The sequence below is a fragment of the Mustelus asterias genome, chromosome 13 (assembly GCF_964213995.1).
Source record: "Mustelus asterias chromosome 13, sMusAst1.hap1.1, whole genome shotgun sequence".
NCBI lineage: Eukaryota > Metazoa > Chordata > Chondrichthyes > Carcharhiniformes > Triakidae > Mustelus > Mustelus asterias.
Window position 1 is genome coordinate 82519382 of NC_135813.1, and position 22093 is coordinate 82541474.

Sequence of the window (22093 nt, forward strand, 5' to 3'; positions counted from 1 at the left end):
GTCCCAACACTGATCCCTGAGGCACTCATCGCCAACCAGAAAAACACCCATTTACCCCCACTCTTTGCTTTCTGTTAGTTAACTAATCCTCTATCCATGCTAATACATTACCCGTAACACCGTGCATCTTTATCTTATGTAGCAGCCTTTGGTGCGGCACCTTGTCAAATGCCTTCTGGAAATTCAGATACACCACATTCGCAGGTTCCCCACTGTCCACTGCGCATGTAATGTTCTCAAAGAATTCCACCAAATTAGTCAAACATGACCTGCCCTTCATGAACCCATACTGCGTCTTACCAATGGGACAATTTATATCCAGATGTCTAGCTATTTCTTTCTTGATGATAGATTCAAGCATTTTCCCTACTACAGAAGTTAAGCTAACCGGCCTATAGTTACCTGCATTTTGTCTACCTCCTTTTTAAACAGTGGCGTCACATTTGCTGTTTTCCAATCTGCAGGAACCACCCCAGAGTCCCGCGAAATTTGGTAAATTACCACTAGTGCATTTGCTATTTCTCCTGCCTTCCCTTTTAGTACCATGGGATGCATTCCATCAGGACCAGGAGACTTGTCTACCTTTAGCCCCATTAACTTGCCCAACACTACCTCTTTCGTGATAATGATAGTTTCTAGGTCCTCACCTGCCATAGCCCTCCCTGTGATCAATTTTTGGCATGTTATTTGTATCTTCCACTGTGAAAACTGACACAAAATACCTGTTCAATGCCTCAGCCATTTTCTCATTTCCAGTTAATACATCCTCCTTCTCATCCTCTAAAGGACCAATGTTTACTTTAGCCACTCTTTTTCATTTTATATATTTATAGAAACTTTTGCTATCTGTTTTTATATTCTGAGCTAGTTTGCTTTCATAATCCATCTTACTTTTCTTTATAGCTTTTTTCGTGGCTTTCTGCTGACCTTTAAAGATTTCCCAATCCTCTAGGTTCCCACTAATCTTTGCCACTTTGTATGCATTTTCTTTCAATTTGATATCCTCCTTTATTTCCTTAGATATCCATGGCTGATTATCTCTTTTTCTACAGTCCTTCCTTATCACTGGTATATATTGTTTCTCAATTGTCCCACCATAAAGTTTTTGCTCCCAGTCTACCTTAGCCAACTCCTCCCTCATCCCATTGTAGACTCCTTTGTTTAAGCACAAGATACTTGTATTGGATTTTACCTTCTCACTCTCCATCTGTATTTTAAATTGAACCATACTGTGATCGCTTCTTCCGAGGGGATCCCGAACTGTAAAATCATTGATTATTCAAAGAATAAATAACAAAGAACAAAGAAAACTACAGCGCAGGAACAGGCCCTTCAGCCCTCCATGCCTGCACCGACCATGCTGCCCGACTGAACTAAAATCCCCTACCCTCCGGGGACCATAACCCCTCTATTCCCGTCCTATTCATGTATTTGTCAAGATGCCCCTTAGAAGTCACTACCTTATCCGCTTCCACTACCTCCCCCAGCAACGAGTTCCAGGCACCCACTACTCTCTGTGTAAAAAATCTGCCTCGTACATCTCCTTTAAACCTTGCCCCTTGCACCTTAAACCTGTGCCCCCTAGTAATTGACTCTTCCACCCTGCGAAAAAGCTTCGGACTATCCACTCTGTCCTTGCCTCTCGTAATCTTGTAGACTTCTGTCAGGTCTCAACCTCCATCGTTCCAGTGAGAACAAACCAAGTTTCTCCAACCTCTCCTCATAGCTAATGCCCTCCATACCAGGCAACATTCTGGTAAATCTTTTCTATGGCCTCTCCAAAGCCTCCACATCCTTCTGGTAGTGTGGCGACCAGAATTGAACACTATATTCCAAGTGCAGCCGAACTAAGGTTCTATAAAGCTGCAACATGACTTGCCAATTTTTAAACTCAATGCCCCGGCCGATGAAGGCAAGCATGCCGTATGCCTCCTTGACTACCTTCTCCACCTGCATTGCCACTTTCAGTGACCTGTGTACCTGTACACCCAGATCTCTTTGCCTATCAATACGCTTAAGGGTTCTGCCATTTACTGTATATTTCCTATCTGTATTGGACCTGCCAAAATGCATTACCTCACATTTGTCCGGATTAAACTCCATCTGCCATCTCTCCGCCCAAGACTGCTGTATCCTCTGATGATCCTCATCGCGATCCGCAAATCCACCAACCTTTGTGTCGTCCGCAAACTTACTAATCAAACCAGTTACATTTTCCTCCAAATCATTTATATATATTACAAACAGCAAAGGTCCCAGCACTGATCCCTGAGGAATGCCACTTGTCACAGCCCTCCATTCAGAAACGCACCCTTCCACTGCTACCCTCTGTCTTCTTTGACCGAGCCAGTCTCATTACACAGGACTAGATTCAGGATAGCTTGCTCCCTCGTAGGTTCCATTACATACTGTTCAAGGAAGCTATCGCGGATACATTCTATGAACCCCTCCTCAAGGCTGCCTTGACTGACCTGGTTTGACCAATTGATATGTAGATTAAAATCTCCCATAATAATTGCTGAACCAGTTTTACATGCATCAGTTATTTCTTTGTTTATTTCTCACCCCACCGTGATGTCATTATTTGGTGGCCTATAGACTACAGCCAACAGTGACTTTTTCTCTTTACTATCTCTAATTTCCACCCAAATGGATTCAACCTTTTTTTCCATAGAACCTATATCATCTCTCACTACTGCCCTGATATCATCCTTAAATATCAGAGCTACACCACTGTGATGAACCACTGTTACTACCTGTATGTGCCTGGACAAACCCACGCTGCACCTGGCCCGAGACTCCTCCCTTTCCACCTGAGGCCCCTCCCTTTCCACCCAGAGTGGGGTATAAAGGTGATGGTCCCTCCTCCTCGCCTCAGTCTGGACCAGGTCAGCTACAAGGGTGTGCTCCTGTTCTCTGTGAATAAAAGCCTATTAGCTTCCCTCACTCACAGGAGTCTTCGTGTCGTAATTGATAGTGCATCAACCACCTCCCTTACCTTCCTGTCGGCCCCTCGGAACAGTCTGATACCCCTGGATATTTAACTCCCAGTCATGACCATAAGCCCTATTGTTTAATATAATATGTTTCACCCACTACTTCCACTTTGAACCATTCATATTTCTCTGCTGAAGTTATGATCTTCTGAACCTATATCACTATTTTCTGCAATGTTTGCATTTTGACTGAAATGTACAAATAATTTTAATAAATATTAAAATTCATTGTTAAATACTTTTCAACTTAAACATAAAATATTCCACACTCAAAAATCATAATACTTCATTTCATTTCATTTTAGTTCATCACATCTACACATGGTCAAACTGTTAACATCTTCATGTTGAGTGAAAGTCTTCTTAACTCTTTCCTTTCTAACTGTTGCTATTCTAGAATCCTTTGACAAAGGGTCATCTGGACTCGAAACGTCAGCTCTTTTCTCTCCTTACAGACGCTGTCAGACCTGCTGAGATTTTCCAGCATTTTCTCTTTTGGTTTCAGATTCCAGCATCTGCATCTGCAGTAATTTGCTTTTATCACTTAGAATCCCCCCTTCCTCACAAACCAAGACAGCATTTAAACACAATAAAAGGAGAAATGTCCGTGCTATAAAACAGGGTGGAAAAGAGACACAGTCAGAGGAGAAGTTCTCACTAATTGTGCTCACCATCGTTGGTGCTGCTCACTGGGTCACCCCATGCTGGATGGGCAGCCATTAAGAATGGAAGTTGACACGGGGGCAGCAGTCTCGCTGGTGCCAGAGACCATCTACAATGTGAAACTCCAGCACGTTCTCTTTAGGCCATCAACAATCGTGCTGAAAATGTACACGGGTGAAGTGGTTCCTCTGAAGGGCCACATTGAAGTGGCTCTGCAACTCAATGGAAAAGTGGCGGATTTGCCTCTACTTGTGGTGAAGGGAAAGTTCCCAGCGTTGATAGGGCCTACGTGACTGGAGTAGATTTGACCACGCTGGGCTGTAGTCCACATGATGGCCGTTGGGGAATCAGGCCTCAGGAAAATGGTATGGAGGGGGGGAGAGGGGTGAGGGGGGCGGGGGGTTGACGAGGAGGGGGGTGGCAAGAGGGGGGTGACAATGCCCCATAAAATCCAGCCCTTGGCTGTCAGTGAATAATAATCAGGATGTGGAGATGCCGGTGTTGGACTGGGGTAGGCACAGTGAGAAGTCTCTTACCTGCCTCACTGTTTCACTGGCAGATAACCTGGTGATGTGAGACTTAATAATGATCAGGAGTGGAAATGCCTATTGATTTTTTTTGTACCCACCCCCCTCTCCTGTGCTGCCCCCCCCACCCCACCTTTCACATTATAACCTCAGGCCTGGTGTAACCCTTCCATTGGTCCATTCCCGGAGTTTCTGTAGCTCAGTGAGCTCGTTTACCTTCAAATACAGGAAAGGATAATCTTATCGCACATTTAATTCTGTTACAAAAAGGCTCAGCTGCCCTCTAAAGATTGACTTTTCCAGTTCTCTTTGTCCACCATAACTTGTTGCCATTCTTGGCTGAGCTGCAATTACCGGAGTATCAAACACCAAAGATGACAAAGGCTCAGGCTCGAACGGGTGAAGACAGTGGCCTCTCGCAGTCACTCACGCGACACCACTATCATGAAATGTGAAAGAGCGAGCTTTACAGGCTGCGAGCTCAGGAGATTATCCAGCCCCTAGAGTTCATTCCATGGCTCACCGAGACTCTCATGGCCGGTCAGCCGTTCAGTTCCAACCCACCGAGACTTTGCATCCTTTTATACCCTCATATGTGGCTCTCCAATCTAAAATGACACATTGAGTTGGTCTCTATTGCTGTTTGTGGGGCTTGCTTTGTGAGGGGAGAGGGGCTATTCCCTAGCTCCGAGCAGAACCAGGAACAGTAACACTGTGCAGCTAATCTCACTGGCAGATAGATTTTCCAGATGTTTTAGAGTCATTCAGCACAGAAACAGGCCCTTTGGCCCATCATGTTTGTGCCAACCATCAAATACCAATCTGTACTAATCCCATTCACTAGCACTTGGCCCATATCCTTGGTGATTTAAGTGCTCATCCAGATGCTTCTTCAATGTTGTGAGAGTCCCTGCCTCCACCACCCTCTCAGGCAGTGTGTTCCATATTCCCACCACCCGCTGGGTGAAAACATTGTTCCTCCGATCCCCTCTAACCCACTTACTCCTCACCCTAAAGCACTGCCCTCCGATCTTAGACAACAGACAGATTTCTACCCATGTTCCCTCTGTCCCAGGGTTCTAAATCTGTTCATGCTCCCTTTCCAAAACCAAACATTTGATTCACTCCTGGATTTTCTCCTATTCTACCAGATCTCCTTGATTCAGACTGAAGATGTTTATTGTAGGAACAGGAGGAGGTCATTCAGGCCCACGAGATTCCTGCACTCCTCCAATTCTGGTCTCTCGTGTCTGCCAGATCTCTGTTTCTTCACCATTGGTAGCCGTTGTCCCACCCTGAATCTCTCCACTAATCTCCCCTCCTCCAAGATGTTCCTTTAAGCCTACCTCATTGATCATGATATTGGTCACCTGTCTATCCAATTCATTCGTGGGACATGGGTGTCGCTGGCTGGCCAGCATTTATTGCCCATCCCTAGTTGCCCTTGTTCAGAGGACATTTGAGAATCAACTGCATTGCAATAGCTCTGGAGTCACACGTAGGCCAGACCAGGTAAAGACGGCAGATTTCTTTCCCTGAAGGAAGATGGGTTTTTCCGACAATCGACAATGGTTTCATGGTCATCAGTAGATTCTTAATTCCAGATATTTTTTATTGAATTCAAATTCCACCATCTGCCATGGCGGGATTTGAACCCGGGTCCCCAGAACATTAGCTGGATTTCTTGATTAATAGTGTAGCGATAATACCACTAGCCCATTGCCTCCTTACGTGGCTTAGTGTCAAATTTTGTCTGATATTGCCTTGGGACAATTTACCACATTAAAGGTGCTATATAAAAATGTAATGAATTCAGTCAGGCCATTGAGGTTGGACTATTGGAGTATGAACTCCCTGATTAAGGCTCCGACTGATGGGCCGATCAGGGAGCCTTTGTCTTGTATTTAACCGGGAGTGTCAGTTCCTCTGGCACCCCCGGAGATAGACTGCTGACTGCGAGCACACTGTGTACTGCTGTTAGAATTTGTAAATAAAGGGATTTTGTTGAAGGGATTTCTGCCTCCGCAGACTTATTAAAAATGCAAACTGTTGTTGAGTCTGTTCCACCCGCCTGTTAGATTAGTTGTACTCAGTAGTTGTTCCCAACAGGGAGACTTAATAAAGGATTAAAATCACGATGGAGTAAATAAGGAAAAAGTGTTTCTTGCGATAGGAGGGTCACTAATCAGAGGGACACAGATTGAAGAGAATTGTCCATGAACCAGAAGGAAGATGAGGAGTTTTCTCGCACGTAGAGAGTTGTTGTGATCTGGAATTCACTGCCTGAATGGGCGGGAGAAATATATTTAATCATAACTTTCAAGAGGGAATTTGATACGTAATTAGAGGGAACATGAGGGTGGCACGGTGGCGCAGTGGTTAGCACTGCTGCCTCACAGCACCAGCGACCTGGATTCGATTCCAGCCTTAGATGATTGGCTGTGCAGAGTCTGCATATTCTCCCCGTGTCTGCGTGGGTTTCCTCCGGGTGCTCCGATTTCCTCCCACAGTCCGAAAGACGTGCTGGTTAGGTGCCTTGGCCATGCTAAATTCTCCCTCAGTGTACCCGAACACTGGAGTGTGGCGACTAGGGGATTTTCACAGTAACTTCATTGCAGTGTGAATGTAAGCCTACCTGTGACTGTGGTGAACCATAGATGGTTACCACTATGGGTACTTGTATATATGTTACTCTTGTTGCTGTTGGGGTTAGGGTTGTTGGGTGTTCCACCTGTTATTACTGTTTATGTGGTACACTCTGTTCGGCTCCGCCCAGGAGTCCGCCTTCTTACAGGAGTATAAAGGTCACTGCTACTTCCTAGTAGTCTTTAGTCTGGGATAATATTGTTGAGTAGTGTGTTCCTATTTGTCGTGAATAAAAGCCTTTATTCCCGGGTACATTCTAGCCTCCCGTTTGAATCAATCGCGCATCAGTGACATTAATAAATAAACTTTAAAACAAAATCTTCAGGGCAGTGGGGGAGTACGAGGGGATAGAGTTGGGACTATTCGGATTTCTCTTTCAAAGAGCCATCAGAGGCACAGAGGGCTGAATTTTTTGTTATTCGTTCATGGGATGTGGGCGTCACTGGCCGAGCCGGCATTTATTGGCCACCTCTGAGGGCGTTTAAGAGTCAACCAGATTGCTGTGGCTCTGGAGTCATAGATAAGGACAATAAGTTTCAACAGAACCAGATGGGTTTTAACAACAGTCGTTTCATGGTCATCGTTAGACTTTTAATTCCAGATTTTTATTGGATTTGAACTTCACCATCTGTTGTTGGTCTCTGGATTACTAGTCCAGTGACAATACCATGACTCCATGGCCTGCCCATTGAATGGCCTCCACTGCGCTGTAAATTTCTACAATTCTAGTGATTTTCAGGATTGATTCATGGTAACTTATGGGCCCTTAAAATGTAACAATTTCCACATCTCATTCAATGTCATGGAATCGTGTCCTACATTCGCCTGTCATGTCACTGTTGTGGCAAAACCCTGTTCTGTAGAAATTCACAATATGTGCGTGTTGGACCCACTCCTGCTCCGAGTGCTAAATGATTGTATCTCCAACCTTTAGGCCAGAGTAATAAAGTCATCGCAAGCATTCAGATTATTTGAGATTATTACAGACCAGGGCTTCTCAAACTTGTTTATCAGTGGACTGCTTAGGCAGATTAAAAGGCCCCATGGTTCATCTACCAGGCCTATCGTACCTATTTTCATTTAACAACAGAACAAAACTCATCAGAATTAATGTGAAGAGTAGCTATAGCGTATCTTCTTACGCAGTCCCTCGTGATCGAGAATGATTGGCTTCCACTCCAGTTTTATATGTTCCGAGATCGCTGATAAGTTCAATACAAGATCTGTCGACTCTCATAGAATCCTGACAGTGCAGTAGGAGGCCATTCAGCCCATTGAATCTGCACTGACTCACCGAGAAAGCATCTTACCCAGGCCCACCCCCTCCGCCCTATCCTCGTAAACTCATGCATTTACTATGGCCAATCCTCCGAACTTACATATCTGTGGACACTAAGGGGCAAGTTAGCATGGCCAGTCCACCTAACCCGCACACCTTTGGAGTGTGGGAGGAAACCGGAGCACCCGGAGGAAACCCACACAGACACGGGGAGAACATGCAAACTCCACACAGACAGTGACCCGAGGCCGGAATTGACCGCGGGTCTCTGGTGTTGTGAGGTAGCAATGCTAACCAGGGTGCCACCATGCCACCCCCTTTGCCACCTGCAGGGCAGCTAGAAGGGTTGGGTGAATGGGTGGTTAAGAGGTTTTCGAGCTCCCTCTGACACTTGTGCCAGAATTTTACCGCCTCACCCTCCCGAGGCTCGTAAGATCCCGCCTGAGGCCGACAGAGAATTCCATTCCACGAGCCTCACCTGCCCCGATTCCATGGCGGGCGTGCCGGGGTAAAGTCCCGGGATTTGGCTTTGCCTCTGCGCGTTGCTGTCGAAGTTCTCTTGATGTGATCAGTATCTTCCCAGAATGAACCTTCTCCATTTCGGACAGGGCTTTCCTGGCGGGAGTGTTTGAACGTTTCCGGGACGCTTTGATGAGACACATCCCTAAAGCATTTCCATTGTTCCCCTGGGAGTCCTCTTCCATGACGGAGTTCCGAGTGTAGCTTTTGGTTCGGGAGCTTGGTGACAGGCATGTGAACAACATGCCCCACTCAGTGGATTAGCTTCTCGCTGCTGGGCAAGTCGGCTTGCGAGAGGATGCTGCTATTGGACAGTCTTACCAACCACTGGATTTGGAGAGTGGCCTGTGCACTTATGGAAACTATAAATATTTTGCTCCTATTTCGCTGCCAAATATAACAAATTTGTGCGTTAATTTCTGTTGCTAGGTATCATAAGTAAAACGCATGTGAGACTCACAAATATATTTTAGTAGAATCATTAATACCACAAGGGAACACATTCATTTGAAACATTCTAACAAGTTATAAAATTATCATGAAGTAATCTGTGAAACTAATAAATGACCTCATATCTCGATGAATCAACCCAAATTAAGAGTGGTGTCAATTCTGCCGATAAAACTACACGATGGAGCATTTGATTGGATTGTTTTCTCCAGAGCAGAGAAGGCTGAGGGAGGACATGATTGAGGTGTGTAAGATTATGAGGGGTGTGGACAGGGTGAGTCAGGAGCAGCTGTTCCCCTTGGTTGAGGGATCAGTCACGAGGGGGCAGAGTTTTAGGGTAAGAGGCAGGAGATGCAGAGGGGATTTGAGAAAAAACCTTTTCACTCAGAGGTGTGGTGAGAATCTGGAATGTACTGCCTGGGAAGGGAGTGGAGGCCGGAAACCTTGAAAAAGCATTTGGAAGAGCACTTGAAACATCATAACATTCAGGGATATGGGACAAGTGCAGGAAAATGGGATTACTGCGCCTTCAGTGGTAGTTATTTTCAGTGCAGACTCGATGAGCCGAATGGCCTTTTCTGCACTGTCCTACTTTATGGGTGGAATTTTCCCGACCCACCTGCCATGGGAATTGTAGCAGGTGGGACACTGTAATAGCTCCATGGAGGCGAAAGTCCCGTCACCAAGTTACTTTATTTACACCATACATCTGTACACAGCCAGCTCTCCAGTTGCTCCCTGCTGGATGCAGGCTGGGAGTCTGACACACCTGCTTTAAATAGGGAGCATGAGGCTCCCTGGTTTAACCATCAATTAGGACTCATCCGGCAGTTCATAACTCTAGCAAGACAACCTCATTGGCCTGGCTGAAGTCATCACAGACACGGACCATGAAAAGGTCTGTTGACCTCGGATGGGATTTTCCGGATTTGGGGTGAGCGCGGCTGGAAAATCCCGCTCTCTGACCCTGTTCTTGTTGCTCCTGCCTCTAACGACATGCGCTGTGTACACAGGAGCTGATCACAGGGCGGTCTCAGGTATGTGTTGGGTGCGAGAGTTCTGGTTCGTCCTCTCTTGGGGCCGGGGCTTTTATTTTTTTTATTCATTCGTGGGGCATGGGCGTCGCTGGCTGGGCCAGCATTTATTGCCCATCCCTAGTTGCCCCTTGAGAAGGTGGCGGTGAGCTGCCTTCTTGAATCGCTGCAGTCCATGTGCTGTGGGTTGACCCACAATGCCGTTAGGGAGAGAATTCCAGGATTTTGACCCAGCGACTGTGAAGGAACAGTGATATGTTTCCAAGTCAGGATGGTGAGTGGCTTGGAAGGGAACTTGCAGGTAGTGGTGTTCCCATGTATCTGCTGCCCTTGTCCTTCTAGATGGGAGTGGTCGTGGGTTTGGAAGGTGCTGTCTAAGGATCTTTGGTGAATTGCTGCAATGCATCTTGTAGATAGTACACACTGCTGCTACTGAGCGTCAGTGGAAGAGGGATTGAATGTTTGTAGATATGGTGCCAATCAAGCAGACTGCTTTGTCCTGGATGGTGTCAAACTTCTTGAGTGTTGTTGGAGCTGCACCCATCCAGGCAAGTGGGGACTATTCCTGACTTGTGCCTTGTAGATGGTGGATAGGCTTTGGGGAGTCAGGAGGTGAGTTACGCACCGCAATATTCCTAGCCTCTGATCTGCTCTTGTCGCCACTGTGTTTATGTGGCGAGTCCAGTTGAGTTTCTGGTAACCCCAAGGATGTTGACAGTGGGGGATTCAGTGATGGTTACACCATTGAATGTCAAGAGGCGGTGGTTAGAGTGTCTCTTATTAGTGATGGCTGTGGAGTTGCGAATCAGTAACTTGCATTTTGGACCAGCTCGGAATGGCTGGAGGACCCTGACAGACCTTGAGGACCCCCACATTGGGAATGACGGTTGCAGAAAAGGGGAAGGTGAGGTGCAGTCAGGCAAACGCATCGGCCACAGTGTACCGGGGCACCAGCGTGAACGGTATCAATCTTCCCCAGCCCCAGTCAAACCAGGCTAATGCAAGATGTATTTTCTGAAACAAAGCTACATAGATGTTGTGTACGTGATTCTGAAGATGTTGAGTTGACCCAAACTTCCTTTGTGAAGTTGGCCTCTCATTTTGTTGTGTCTGTTCAAAATTTAGCCATGTTTGTCAGATATTAACATTGCAAGAGAGCAAGCTTGAGGGAGATGCCATCTTCCGGATTAGATGTTAAACTGGGCCCTGCTTGTTCTGTAAAAAAAAGCCTGTTTGAGGGAAATTAGAGGTGTCCGAACTGTAACGACTTCAATCAGGCGATTGCAGTGGGCCTGTTAGAATATGAACTCCCTGATTAAGGGCCAAATTGATGGGCCAATCAGGGAGCCTCTTGCTTAGTATTTAACCAGGAGTGTCAGTTCCTCTGGCACTCCTAGTGGAGACAGCTAATGGAAAGTGCTCTGTACGCTGTTGTCAGACTTGTAAATTAAGGGAGTTTGGTGAAGGGACTTCTTCCTCCGAGGATATATTGCACTCACCAATACATATCCCTCAGCATTGTCGAGACACATTCACTGTTCATTTATCTCAGTACTGTTTCTGGAAACTTGCTGTGTGCAGATTGGCTGCTCTGTTTTTTCAGTCATTTGTGGGACATGGGCGTCGCTGGTTGGCCAGCATGTATTGCCCATCCCTAGTTGCCCTTGAAGGGCAGTTGAGAGTCAACCACATTGCTGTGGCTCTGGAGTTTCATGTAGGCCAGACCGGGTAAGGACGGCACATTTCCTTCCCAAAAGAACATTAGTGAACCAGATGGGTTTTTCCGACAATCGACAATGGTTTCATAGTCATCATTGGATTCTTAATTCCAGATATTTTTATTGAATTCAAATTCCACCATCTGCCGTGGCGGGTTTCGAACCCGGGTCCCCAGAACATTAGCTGAGTTTCTGGATGAATAGATTAGTAATAATACGCTGAGGCTATCGCCTTCCCTAGAAAACAACAGTGACTATGTTACAAAGAAACGTCTTTGGGTGGAAAGTGGCTTGTGACATTTGAGGATGAAATAGGTACTATATAAATGCAAGGGTTTTTTTTGCATGAATGGTTTGCAAAGGTCAATGTTCTTTTTGTAAATTACCGTTAGATGTGACCTGTCAGAAATGATGAGCTCAGTAAGTAGTCTCACAACACCAGGTTAAAATCCAACAGGTTTATTTGGTAGCACGAGCTTTCGGAGCGCTGCTCCTTCATCAGGTGTGTGCCCGCACCTGATGAAGGAGCAGCGCTCTGAAACCTCGTGTTACCAAATAAACCTGTTGGACTTTAACCTGGTGTTGTGAGACTACTTACTGTGCCAACCCCAGTCCAACGCCGGCAACTCCACATGAAAAATGATGAGAACCTCCCATAAATATTTGATCATGTTATTTGGGCTGAAATTGTAAATTAAAGCGCTTTTCCAAACATCGGAGGACTAAGTAAAGATTACATTTATATGGCGCCTTTCACAACCACAGAAAATAGTAAAGTGTTTCACAGCCTGTGAGGTACTTCCAACGTCACTGCTGTGTCAGAAACGCTGCAACCAATTCGTGCTCAGCAAGTTCCCACAAACAGCAACGCAATCACCTGTTGTAGTGATGTTGGTTAAAGCATAAATATTGGCCAGGACACTGGAGAGAACTCCCCTGCACTCCAAATGTGGGATCTTTAACCATGTCTGAGAAGCCTGGGTTTAAGATTTTGACTGGCAGTGCAGCACTCCCTCAGTACTGACCCTCTGACAGTGCAGTACTCTCTTAGTACTGGCCCTCTGACAGTGCAGCACTCCCTCAGTACTGATCCTTTGACAGTGCAGTACTCCCTCAGTACTGACCCTCTGACAGTGCAGCACTCCCTCAGTACTGACCCTCTGACAGTGCAGCACTCCCTCAGCACTGACCCTCTGACAGTGCAGCACTCCCTCAGTACTGACCCTCTGACAGTGCAGCACTCCCTCAGTACTGGCCCTCTGACAGTGCAGCACTCCCTCAGTACTGATCCTTTGACAGTGCAGCACTCCCTCAGTACTGACCCTCTGACAGTGCAGCGCTCCCTCAGTACTGACCCTCTGACAGTGCAGCACTCCATCAGTACTGACCCTCTGACAGTGCGGCACTCCCTCAGTACTGACCCTCTGACAGTTCAGCACTCTCTCAGTACTGACCCTCTGACAGTGCGGCACTCTCTAAGTACTGGCCCTCTGACAGTGCAGCATTCTCTAAGTACTGGCCCTCTGACAGTGCAGCACTCCCTCAGTACTGACCCTCTGACAGTGCGGCACTCCCTCAGTACTGAATCTTTGACAGTGCAGCATTCCCTCAGTACTGACCCTCTGGCAGTGCAGCAATCCCTCGGTACTGATCCTCTGACAGTGCAGCACTCCCTCAGTGCTGACCTTCTGACAGTGCAGTACTCCCTCAGTACTGACCCTCTGACAGTGTGGTATTCCCTCAGTACTGACCCCTCTGACAGTGCAGCACTCCCTCAGAATTCACCCTCTGACAGCGCGGCACTCCCTCAGAATTCACCCTCTGACAGTGCGGCACTCCCTCAGTACTGACCCTCTGACCGTGCGGCACTCCCTCAGTACTGACCCTCTGACAGTGCAGCACTCCCTCAGTCCTGAACCTCTGACAGTGCGGCACTCCCTCAACACTGGCACTGGGAGAGTCAGTCTGGGGTATGTGCTTAGGGCCCTGGAGTGGGGCTGGAATCTACGACCTTTGAATCGTGGTCGAGAGTGCTACAGACTGAGGTATAAGTGCCAATTGTATTTGAATGGAGTGTGGGGCAGATGCGATTGAAGTAATGGTGTATTGATTTTGTTGGCTTTAGGTGAATATTGGCATTCTCATTGCTGTGACGAGGATCATTTCAAGAATAAGCACGGACAACTACAAGATACACGGAGATGCGAATGCTTTCAAGTAAGTAGCTGCATCTCTCTCCGATTGTCAGTCCTCACTCAATATAAACCCGAGAAATCATAAGTGCTTTAGCGAATATATTCTTATCATTGTCCATTGAGTTGGAAAATCACCTATTTCACTGTTAATGATAAAGGCTTGTGCACATTTAAAACCAATGAGCTGTGAGGAATTAGGAGAAACTATCACTGATGGAGTAACTGTGATTACAATGCATCAGAGATGGTTCCAATCTGTTGGTGTCAAGATTATTCTCCTTTGCCAGAAAGGCTCCCTAATCAACTTAATTCACAGTGAACCACCTCAACTGCATCGCTCGGGTCAGAGGGGACACCACCAGATTAATATTAAGTGTCAGCGCTGAAATCGTGATCCTGGTAAAAAAAATCATTAACTATTGAGAATCGAAATGTGAACCAATTCCTTCCGGGGTTATGAACCCAATCATTGAGCCAGTTTGTGCTTCATGCTCTGAGTTATTTAAGTAAAGTAAAAATTTATTGATTTATTAGTAACAAGAAGGCTTACATTTACACTCCCAACTGTGAAAATCCCCTAGTTGCCACACTCCAGCACCTGTTCGGGTGCACTGAGGGAGAATTTAACATGGTCAATGCACCTAATCAGCATGTCTTTTGGACTGTGGGAGGAAACCGGAGCACCCGGAGGAAACCCATGCAGACACGGGGAGAAGGTGCAGACTCCACACAGACAGTGACCCAAGCCGGGAATCGAACACAGGTCCCTGGCCCTGTGAGGTAGCAGTGCTAACCACTGTGCCACCGTGCCACCCCCAAATTTATTTATTGGTGTCATAAGTAGGCTTACATTAGCACTGCAATGAAGCTACTGTGAAAATTCCCAAAACGCCACACTCCAGCACTTTTTAGAAACATAGAAAATAGGTGCAGGAGGAGGCCATTCGGCCCTGAGAGCCTGCACCACCATTCAATATGATCATGGTTGATCGTGCCCTACAGTATCCCACTCCCACTTTCTCTCCATACCCCTCGACCCCTTCAGCCACAGGGGCCACATCCAGCTCCCTCTTGAACATATCTAATGAATTGGCCCCAACAGCTTTCTGTGGTAGAGAATTCCACAGCTTTACAACTCTGAGTGAAGAAGTTCTTCCTCATCTCAGTCCTGAATGGCTTACCCCTTATTCTTAAACTGTGACCCCTGGTTCTGCACTTCCCCAACATCGGGAACATTCTTCCCGCATCTAGCCTGTCCAATCCCATCAGGATTTTATATGTTTCTTTGAGATCCCCTCTCATTTTTCTAAATTCCAGTGAGGACAAGCCCCAGTTGATCCAGTCTCCCTTCATACATCAGTCCTGCCATTCCGGGAACCAGTCTGGTGAACCTTCGCTGGACTCCCGCAACGGTGAACCAAATGGGATTTTACAATTTGACAATGGTTCCATAGTTTTGGATACACTGAGGGAGAATTGAGCATGGCCAATGCACCTAACCAGCGCGTCTTTCGGACTGTTATGTCGGGGAGGCATTTTGTTGCCATGTGACTGGATTTCCTTTGAGTTTCAGTATTATCCATAGAATCCCAACAGTGCAGAAAGAGGCCATCCAGCCCATCGAGTCTGCACCGACTCTCCGAGAGAGCATCCCAACCAGGCCCTCCTTTCCACCCTATCCACGCATAGACCATGGCCAATCCATCAATTCACATCTTTGGACACTAAGGGGAAATTTAGCACAGCCAATACCCCCACCAGTTCCATAGACAAAATACAAATGCAGCAATATTGACTAGAACTTTCTGCGGCTCATGTCCCAGGATTTGTATCCCTACCTACGAGGGCTATAAGAGATCCCACAGCAATATGGAAAAGAGGAGTTCTCGCCAATGTCCAGCCAATGTTTCTCCCTCAACATCACTGAGAATGTATTATTGGCTCATAGAAATCTACAATGCAGAAGGAGGCCATTCAGCCCATCGAGCCTGCACCAACCACAATCCCGCCCAGGCTCCATCCCCATAACCCCATGCATTTCCCCTTACTAGTTCCCCCCGATACTAAAGGTCAATTTAGCATGGCCAATCCACCTAACCTGCACATCTTTGGATTGTGGGAGGAAACTGAAGCACCCGGAGGAAACCCACACAGACACAGGGAGGACATGCAGACTCTGCGCAGACAGTGACACAAGTCGGACATCGATCCCGGGTCCTTGGTGCTGTGAGGCAGCAGTGCTAACCACTGTGCCACTGTGCCGCCCTCATTATCACATTGTTGTTTGTGACAGCTTGCTGTCCCCAAATGTGGCTTTTAAAAAATCTATTCGGGGGACATGGGCGTCGTTGGTTGTCCAGCATTTATTGCCCATCCCTAGATCACTGAGGGCAGTTGAGAGTCAACCACATTGCTGTGGCTCTGGAGTCACATGTAGACCAGACCAGGTAAGGACGGCAGATTTCCTTCCCTAAAGGACATTAGTGAACCAGTTGGATTCTTTGTGGCTGTTGTGTTTCATACGTGGTAACAGGCGACTTCCAAAGTATTTAATTGACTGGAAGCACCCTGGGACATGTTGAGGTGCTGAAAGGCACTATAGAAATGCTCATTCTTGATGATGTCCAGAGGCTGGCTGCGTAGTCACCAATTGGAAGCTGCACTGACCACATGTAATTGGTCTGAGGGACGTGAGACACTGGACCTGGAGCAGAGAATGCCAAGGAGGAGACTTATAAAGATTTGCAAAATGAGGAAGTGTTTGATGGGGGGGAGTAAGGAGAGTGTGTGGGTGGTACCAATGACCAGGGTCATTGTCACTGAGAGAGAGAGAGAGATGGAGCCACATTGAGACCAAACTGTCACAGAATGAACAGTGCCGCTGAGATTAGAATTCAGTTACTGCAGGAATCCTCTCCATAACGAGGACTGGAGGAGTTTTAATTGAATTGACTGCCGAGCTGAGTAGATATCAGTAAACAAGCTGTGTTGTGTCTGAGGCCTGAGGTAGCAGTGTGAAAGGTTAATGACACCCAATAATTGGAAGTGCTTCTCTCCACTGCCTCCATTTACACTGCATTTCGTGTGTACGGCTGATTGTTTCTGTTGGAAGGACAGTGTTACGAGAGTCAGAGTGAAGGTTCAGTAACACAAGTCTGCTCTGTATCTTGCGTGATGCGGTACCCAACTTCCTACAGAGCAGGGAGTTTAACAGTATCTCGGCTGTTGCTTTTAGTACTTGTTAGAGCAGAATTTGTCAGCTGGACCGTCACCTCTTGATTGAGATGGTTGTGCACAGGTGGTGCACCCTGAAGGTTAACTTGACGAGTTGAGATCTCTGGAACTGCGACTGGTTTGATGTACCCAGGAACTCCGGGCGCGAGGCAGAGATGAGTGCGTCGCTGACAGAATCATCCGCCACGTGAGTCATTCTGCTCATAGGCAGGAATTTTCTGGCCGTTCCCTCCAGCGGGATCTTGCCACCTCATGCCGCAGTGTGGGGGGACATGGAAAGTCCCCCGCATCGCGTCCAAATTTACATTCTACCTGCTGCTGTGGTAGAATTCAAACCCATGCCCCCAAGGCATCAAACTAGGCCTCTGGAATAACTTTTAACTGTGGTCAGAGCAGACACTGGCCAACACAGAGATCAAACCCACAACTTTCCTGTTATTAACACCACACTCTGACCATCTGAGTTGTGAAACTCACGCATTATTTTTATTCACTGATGAGTCATGGGCGTCACTGGCTGACCAGCATTTATCACCCATCCCTAGTTGCCCTTGTTTAGAGGGCAGTTGAGTGTCAACCACATTGCTATGGCTCTGGAGTCACATGTAGGCCAGACCAGGTAAGGATGGCAGATTTCCTTCCCTAAAGGACATTACCGAATCAGATGGGTTTTTCTGACAATCGACAATGGTTTCATGGTCATCAGTAGATTCCTAATTCCAGATTTTTTTTTATTGAATTCAAATTCCACCGCCTGCCGTGGCGGGATTCGAACCCAGGTCCCTAGAACATTAGCTGAGCTCCTGGATTAATATTCTAGTGATAATACCACTAGGCCATCGCCCTTTGCAATATGCACTTACAGACAATAAATTCAAAGTGGAGACTTGAAAGCAAAACTGAGCTGAGAGGTCAGGTGACCTTTTATTTTGTTGTCAAAACCCATGGAACAACAGAAGGCCCCTTGAACTAATCTTCGTGTCTCGACATGTCATTTAAATGCAAATGAACGTTTGGGTAATATCCTTGAGGAGTTATTAAAATGTAACAGATCTTTCCTGTGGTTAACTCTCGTTTCTCTACTTTAGGTAGCGGCCCACTTTCTTTTAAATGCGGTTGAATCTTGCTCTGCCACCCAGCACATTCCACCCCGTAACAAGACATATAAAAAAGTTGTCCTCATCATCCCAGGTTCTTTGGCCAATTATTTTCAGTCTGTGAGATTTGATTTGGATTGATGTATTATTGTCACATGTATTAGTATACAGTGAAAAGTATTGTTTCTTGCGCACAAACAAAGCATACCGTTCATAGAGAAGGAACTGAGAGTGTGCAGAATGTAGTGTTACAGTCATAGCAAGGATGTGGAGGAAGATCAACTTAATGCAAGGTAAGTCCATTCAAAAAGTCTGACAGCAGCAGGGAAGAAGCTGTTCTTGAGTCGGTTGGTATGTGACCTCAGACTTTTGTCTCTTTTTCCCGATGGAAGAAGGTGGATGAGAGAATGTCCGGGGTGCGTGGGGTCCTTAATTATGCTGGCTGCTTTTCCGAGGCAGCGAGAAGTGTAGACAGTGCTAATGGATGGGAGGCTTGCGTGATGGATTGGGCTACATTCACGACCTTTTGTAGTTCCTTGTGGTCTTGGGCAGAGCAGGAGCCATACCAAGCTGTGATACAACCAGAAAGAATGCTTTCTGTGGTGCATCTGTAAAAGTTGGTGAGAGTCGTAGCCAAATTTCCTTAGTCTTCTGAGAAAGTAGAGGCATTGGTGGGCTTTCTTAACTATGGTGTCGGCATGGGGGGACCAGGACAGGTTGTTGGTGATCTGGACACCTAAAAACTTGAAGCTCTCGACCATTTAGTAGCTTCTCCTTCCTTACTTTACCAGAACCCCCTCACCATTTCGAACATATCTATTAAATCTTTATGTGTGTGAGGAGCAGATTGCAGCTACATGTTTTATGGTGGGTGCTTGCTGGTTCGATGCATTCTAGGTTTAGCTCAGTTGGTTGGGTGTTTGGTTAGTGATGCAGAGTGACAGCATAGAGCGCAGGTTCAATTCCTGTTCTGGCTGAGGTTATTCATGTCCCGTGTCTTTTCAACCTTGGCCTGAGATGAGGTGATCTTCAGATTAAATCACCAGCACTCTATGTTCATCTGGGACTTTACATTGTAGAGTAATCTTGCAAAGGAGATTGAATAACCTGAATGGACAATAATGAAGACATTGTGCAGGTAAAACAGTTCATGGCCGCACTATATAATGTGTTTATTCAATTGTCTTTTTAAAATTAATTCTGTGGAAGTAATTATGAATTACAAAGCGATGATATGGAATGTTTGGTGAAAACGAGTTGATTGTATAATGAAAAAAGAAAACTATTGCAGCTGATGTATTTATAGAGGAATAACAATTTGAATGCTTCGTTTGATAATTATAACAATTTTACAGCAGGCTTGTAATTATACCTTTAGTTCAGGTGAATTAATATTACGTTAAAACTACGAGCAAAGATCTTCATTTCCCAAATTAAAGATAGAGAATAGAACTAACGCTCCACCGTGATTTTCCTCATTATCATCCACTGCTGGCAAAGCTCTTTAACGTGATGGGATTCAGGGACAGGAAGAGGCCATTCAGCCCCATGTTCCTGTTCTACCATTCACCTAGGCCATGGCTGATCTGCATGCCTGTCCTATTTCTTTGCCCTTGCTTGATGTCCCTACCTGACAAACATCTATCCATAAAATGGGCGGCACGGTGGCACAGTGGTTAGCACTGCTGCCTCACAGCTCCAGGGACCTAGGTTTGATTCCCAGCTTGCATCACTGTCTGTGTGGAGTTTGCACGTTCTCCCCATGTCTGCGTGGGTTTCCTCCGGGTGCTCCGGTTTCCTCCCACAGTCCAAAGATGTGACGGTTAGGTGCATTGCGCATGCTAAATTGCCTCTTAGTGTCCTGGGATGCGTAGGTTAGAGGGATTAGCAGGGTAAATATGTGAGGTTACAGGGATTGTTGTTGGTGCAGACTCGATGGGCCGAATGGCCTCCTTCTGCACTGAAGGGATTCTATGATTCTATGAAAAGCAAAATATTGCGGACGCTGGAATCTGAAACAAAAAAAGAAAATGCTGGAAAATCTCAGCATCTGTGGAGAGAGAATAGAGCTAATGTTTTGGTCTAGACAAAGGGTCTTCCAGCCTCGAAACCTTGGCTGTATTCTCTCTCCACAAATGCTCTCAGACCTGCTGAGATTTTCCAAAAATCGCTCCATCTCAGCTTTGATTACTTCCCAATCATCTGTTAGAATGTAACCGGTGACAATTTTGTATTGGATGTAATGTGACCAATGGTAAGAAACTGTAAGGGTCAGCTGGGACCAATTACAGGATGATGTGATGGTCAGCTGACCTGCTGACTCACTATAAATAAGAACCTGTTGGGAATTGTGGGGAACTTGGAGTGGCCCAGAGTGAGGCCCCAAGTTTGGAGTAATGAAGTTTCTTTATTAAACCCTTTCTTTGATTTATAAGTTGGAATAAGTTTTGTTATATTTTTATTGTTTGCATTTGAAGAGTTCCTTCTGAAGAAACATTATCCACTGTCCCTTTGTATGTGTATGTTTGTGTGTGTATGTTTGTGTGTGTGTGTGTGTGTGGGGGGGGAGGGGGGGTGGGGTGGGGTGGGGGGTACAAAGTTCCAGATTTCCAGCATTTCTGATGTGTCAGAAATGCCTCCTGACCTCAGTGACCTGGACCATGTCCTCTTGTCTCCCCTCCCAGAGGAAATAGTTTCTCTCCGTCTACCAATCAAACCCTTTCATCAGTTTACACACCCCAGGCGCACCAGCCCTCAGTTTCCTACACTGGGGGAAACACAAGCCCCGTTTGTGTGACACATCCTCATAATTTAACTCTTTAAGCCCTGCTGCCATGCCGAGTGAAGCTGGGTGTATAGTTTAGCTCAGGAATCTTTATGAGGCCCAGCCTTGGACATAGGCCAGGGCCTTCCAATGGAAGGTCTACAACAACAACTTATATAGCACCATTAATGTAGGGAAACATCCCAGGGTGCTTCACAGTGCCCTCTCCCCACTTCTGCCATTGGTCATGTTAGAGACAGCCCTGAGTTCTCCTCTCGCTCTCCATCCATAGACAGAAAGATGTTTTTGCTTTCCCTCTTTATCAGTGGTGGTGTATTTTAAACAACCCTTCAGTTTTAGAGTGATCGGGTGCTCTGTTAATAACCCCACAGCAAACCCGAGATAGGATAAATTTAGAGGGTTAGTTTAATTTACACACACTCAAAAACGTATGGTATAGCTCCTGCTCTGCCCAAGATCGCAAGGAACTACAAAGGGTTGTGAATGTAGCCCAATCCATCACGCAAACCAGCCTCCCATCCATTGACTCTGTCTACACTTCCCGCTGCCTCAGCAAAGCAGCCAGCATAATCAAGGACTCCACGCACCTCGACATTCCTTCTTCTACCTTCTTCCTTCGGGAAAAAGAGACAAAAGTCTGAGGTCACGTACCAACCAACTCAAGAACAGCTTCTTCCCTGCTGCTGTCAGACTTTTGAATGGGCCTACCTCGCACTAAGTTGATCGTTCTCTACACCCGAGCTATGACTGTAACACTACATTCTGCACTCTCTCCTTTCCTTCTCTTATGAACGGTATGCTTTGTCTGTATAGTGCGCAAGAAACAATACTTTTCACTGTATGTTAATATATGGGACAATAATAAATCAAATCAAATCAAAAATCAAACATGGGAAGCGGATTTGCAACAACCCCTATTTTTGCATTCGTACAATAAAAGAGGGATAATG

General features: G+C 46.2%; 1 protein-coding gene across 1 annotated transcript in view; it reads left to right on the plus strand.

Moving 5' to 3' along the window:
- adgrd1 (adhesion G protein-coupled receptor D1) overlaps window positions 1-22093 on the plus strand; it is a 273065-nt gene that overhangs the window by 198164 nt on the left and 52808 nt on the right. The window contains exon 21 of the mRNA XM_078227665.1: window positions 13958-14049. Coding sequence (XP_078083791.1) covers window positions 13958-14049 — 92 coding nt within the window. The remainder of the gene's footprint in view (window positions 1-13957; window positions 14050-22093) is intronic.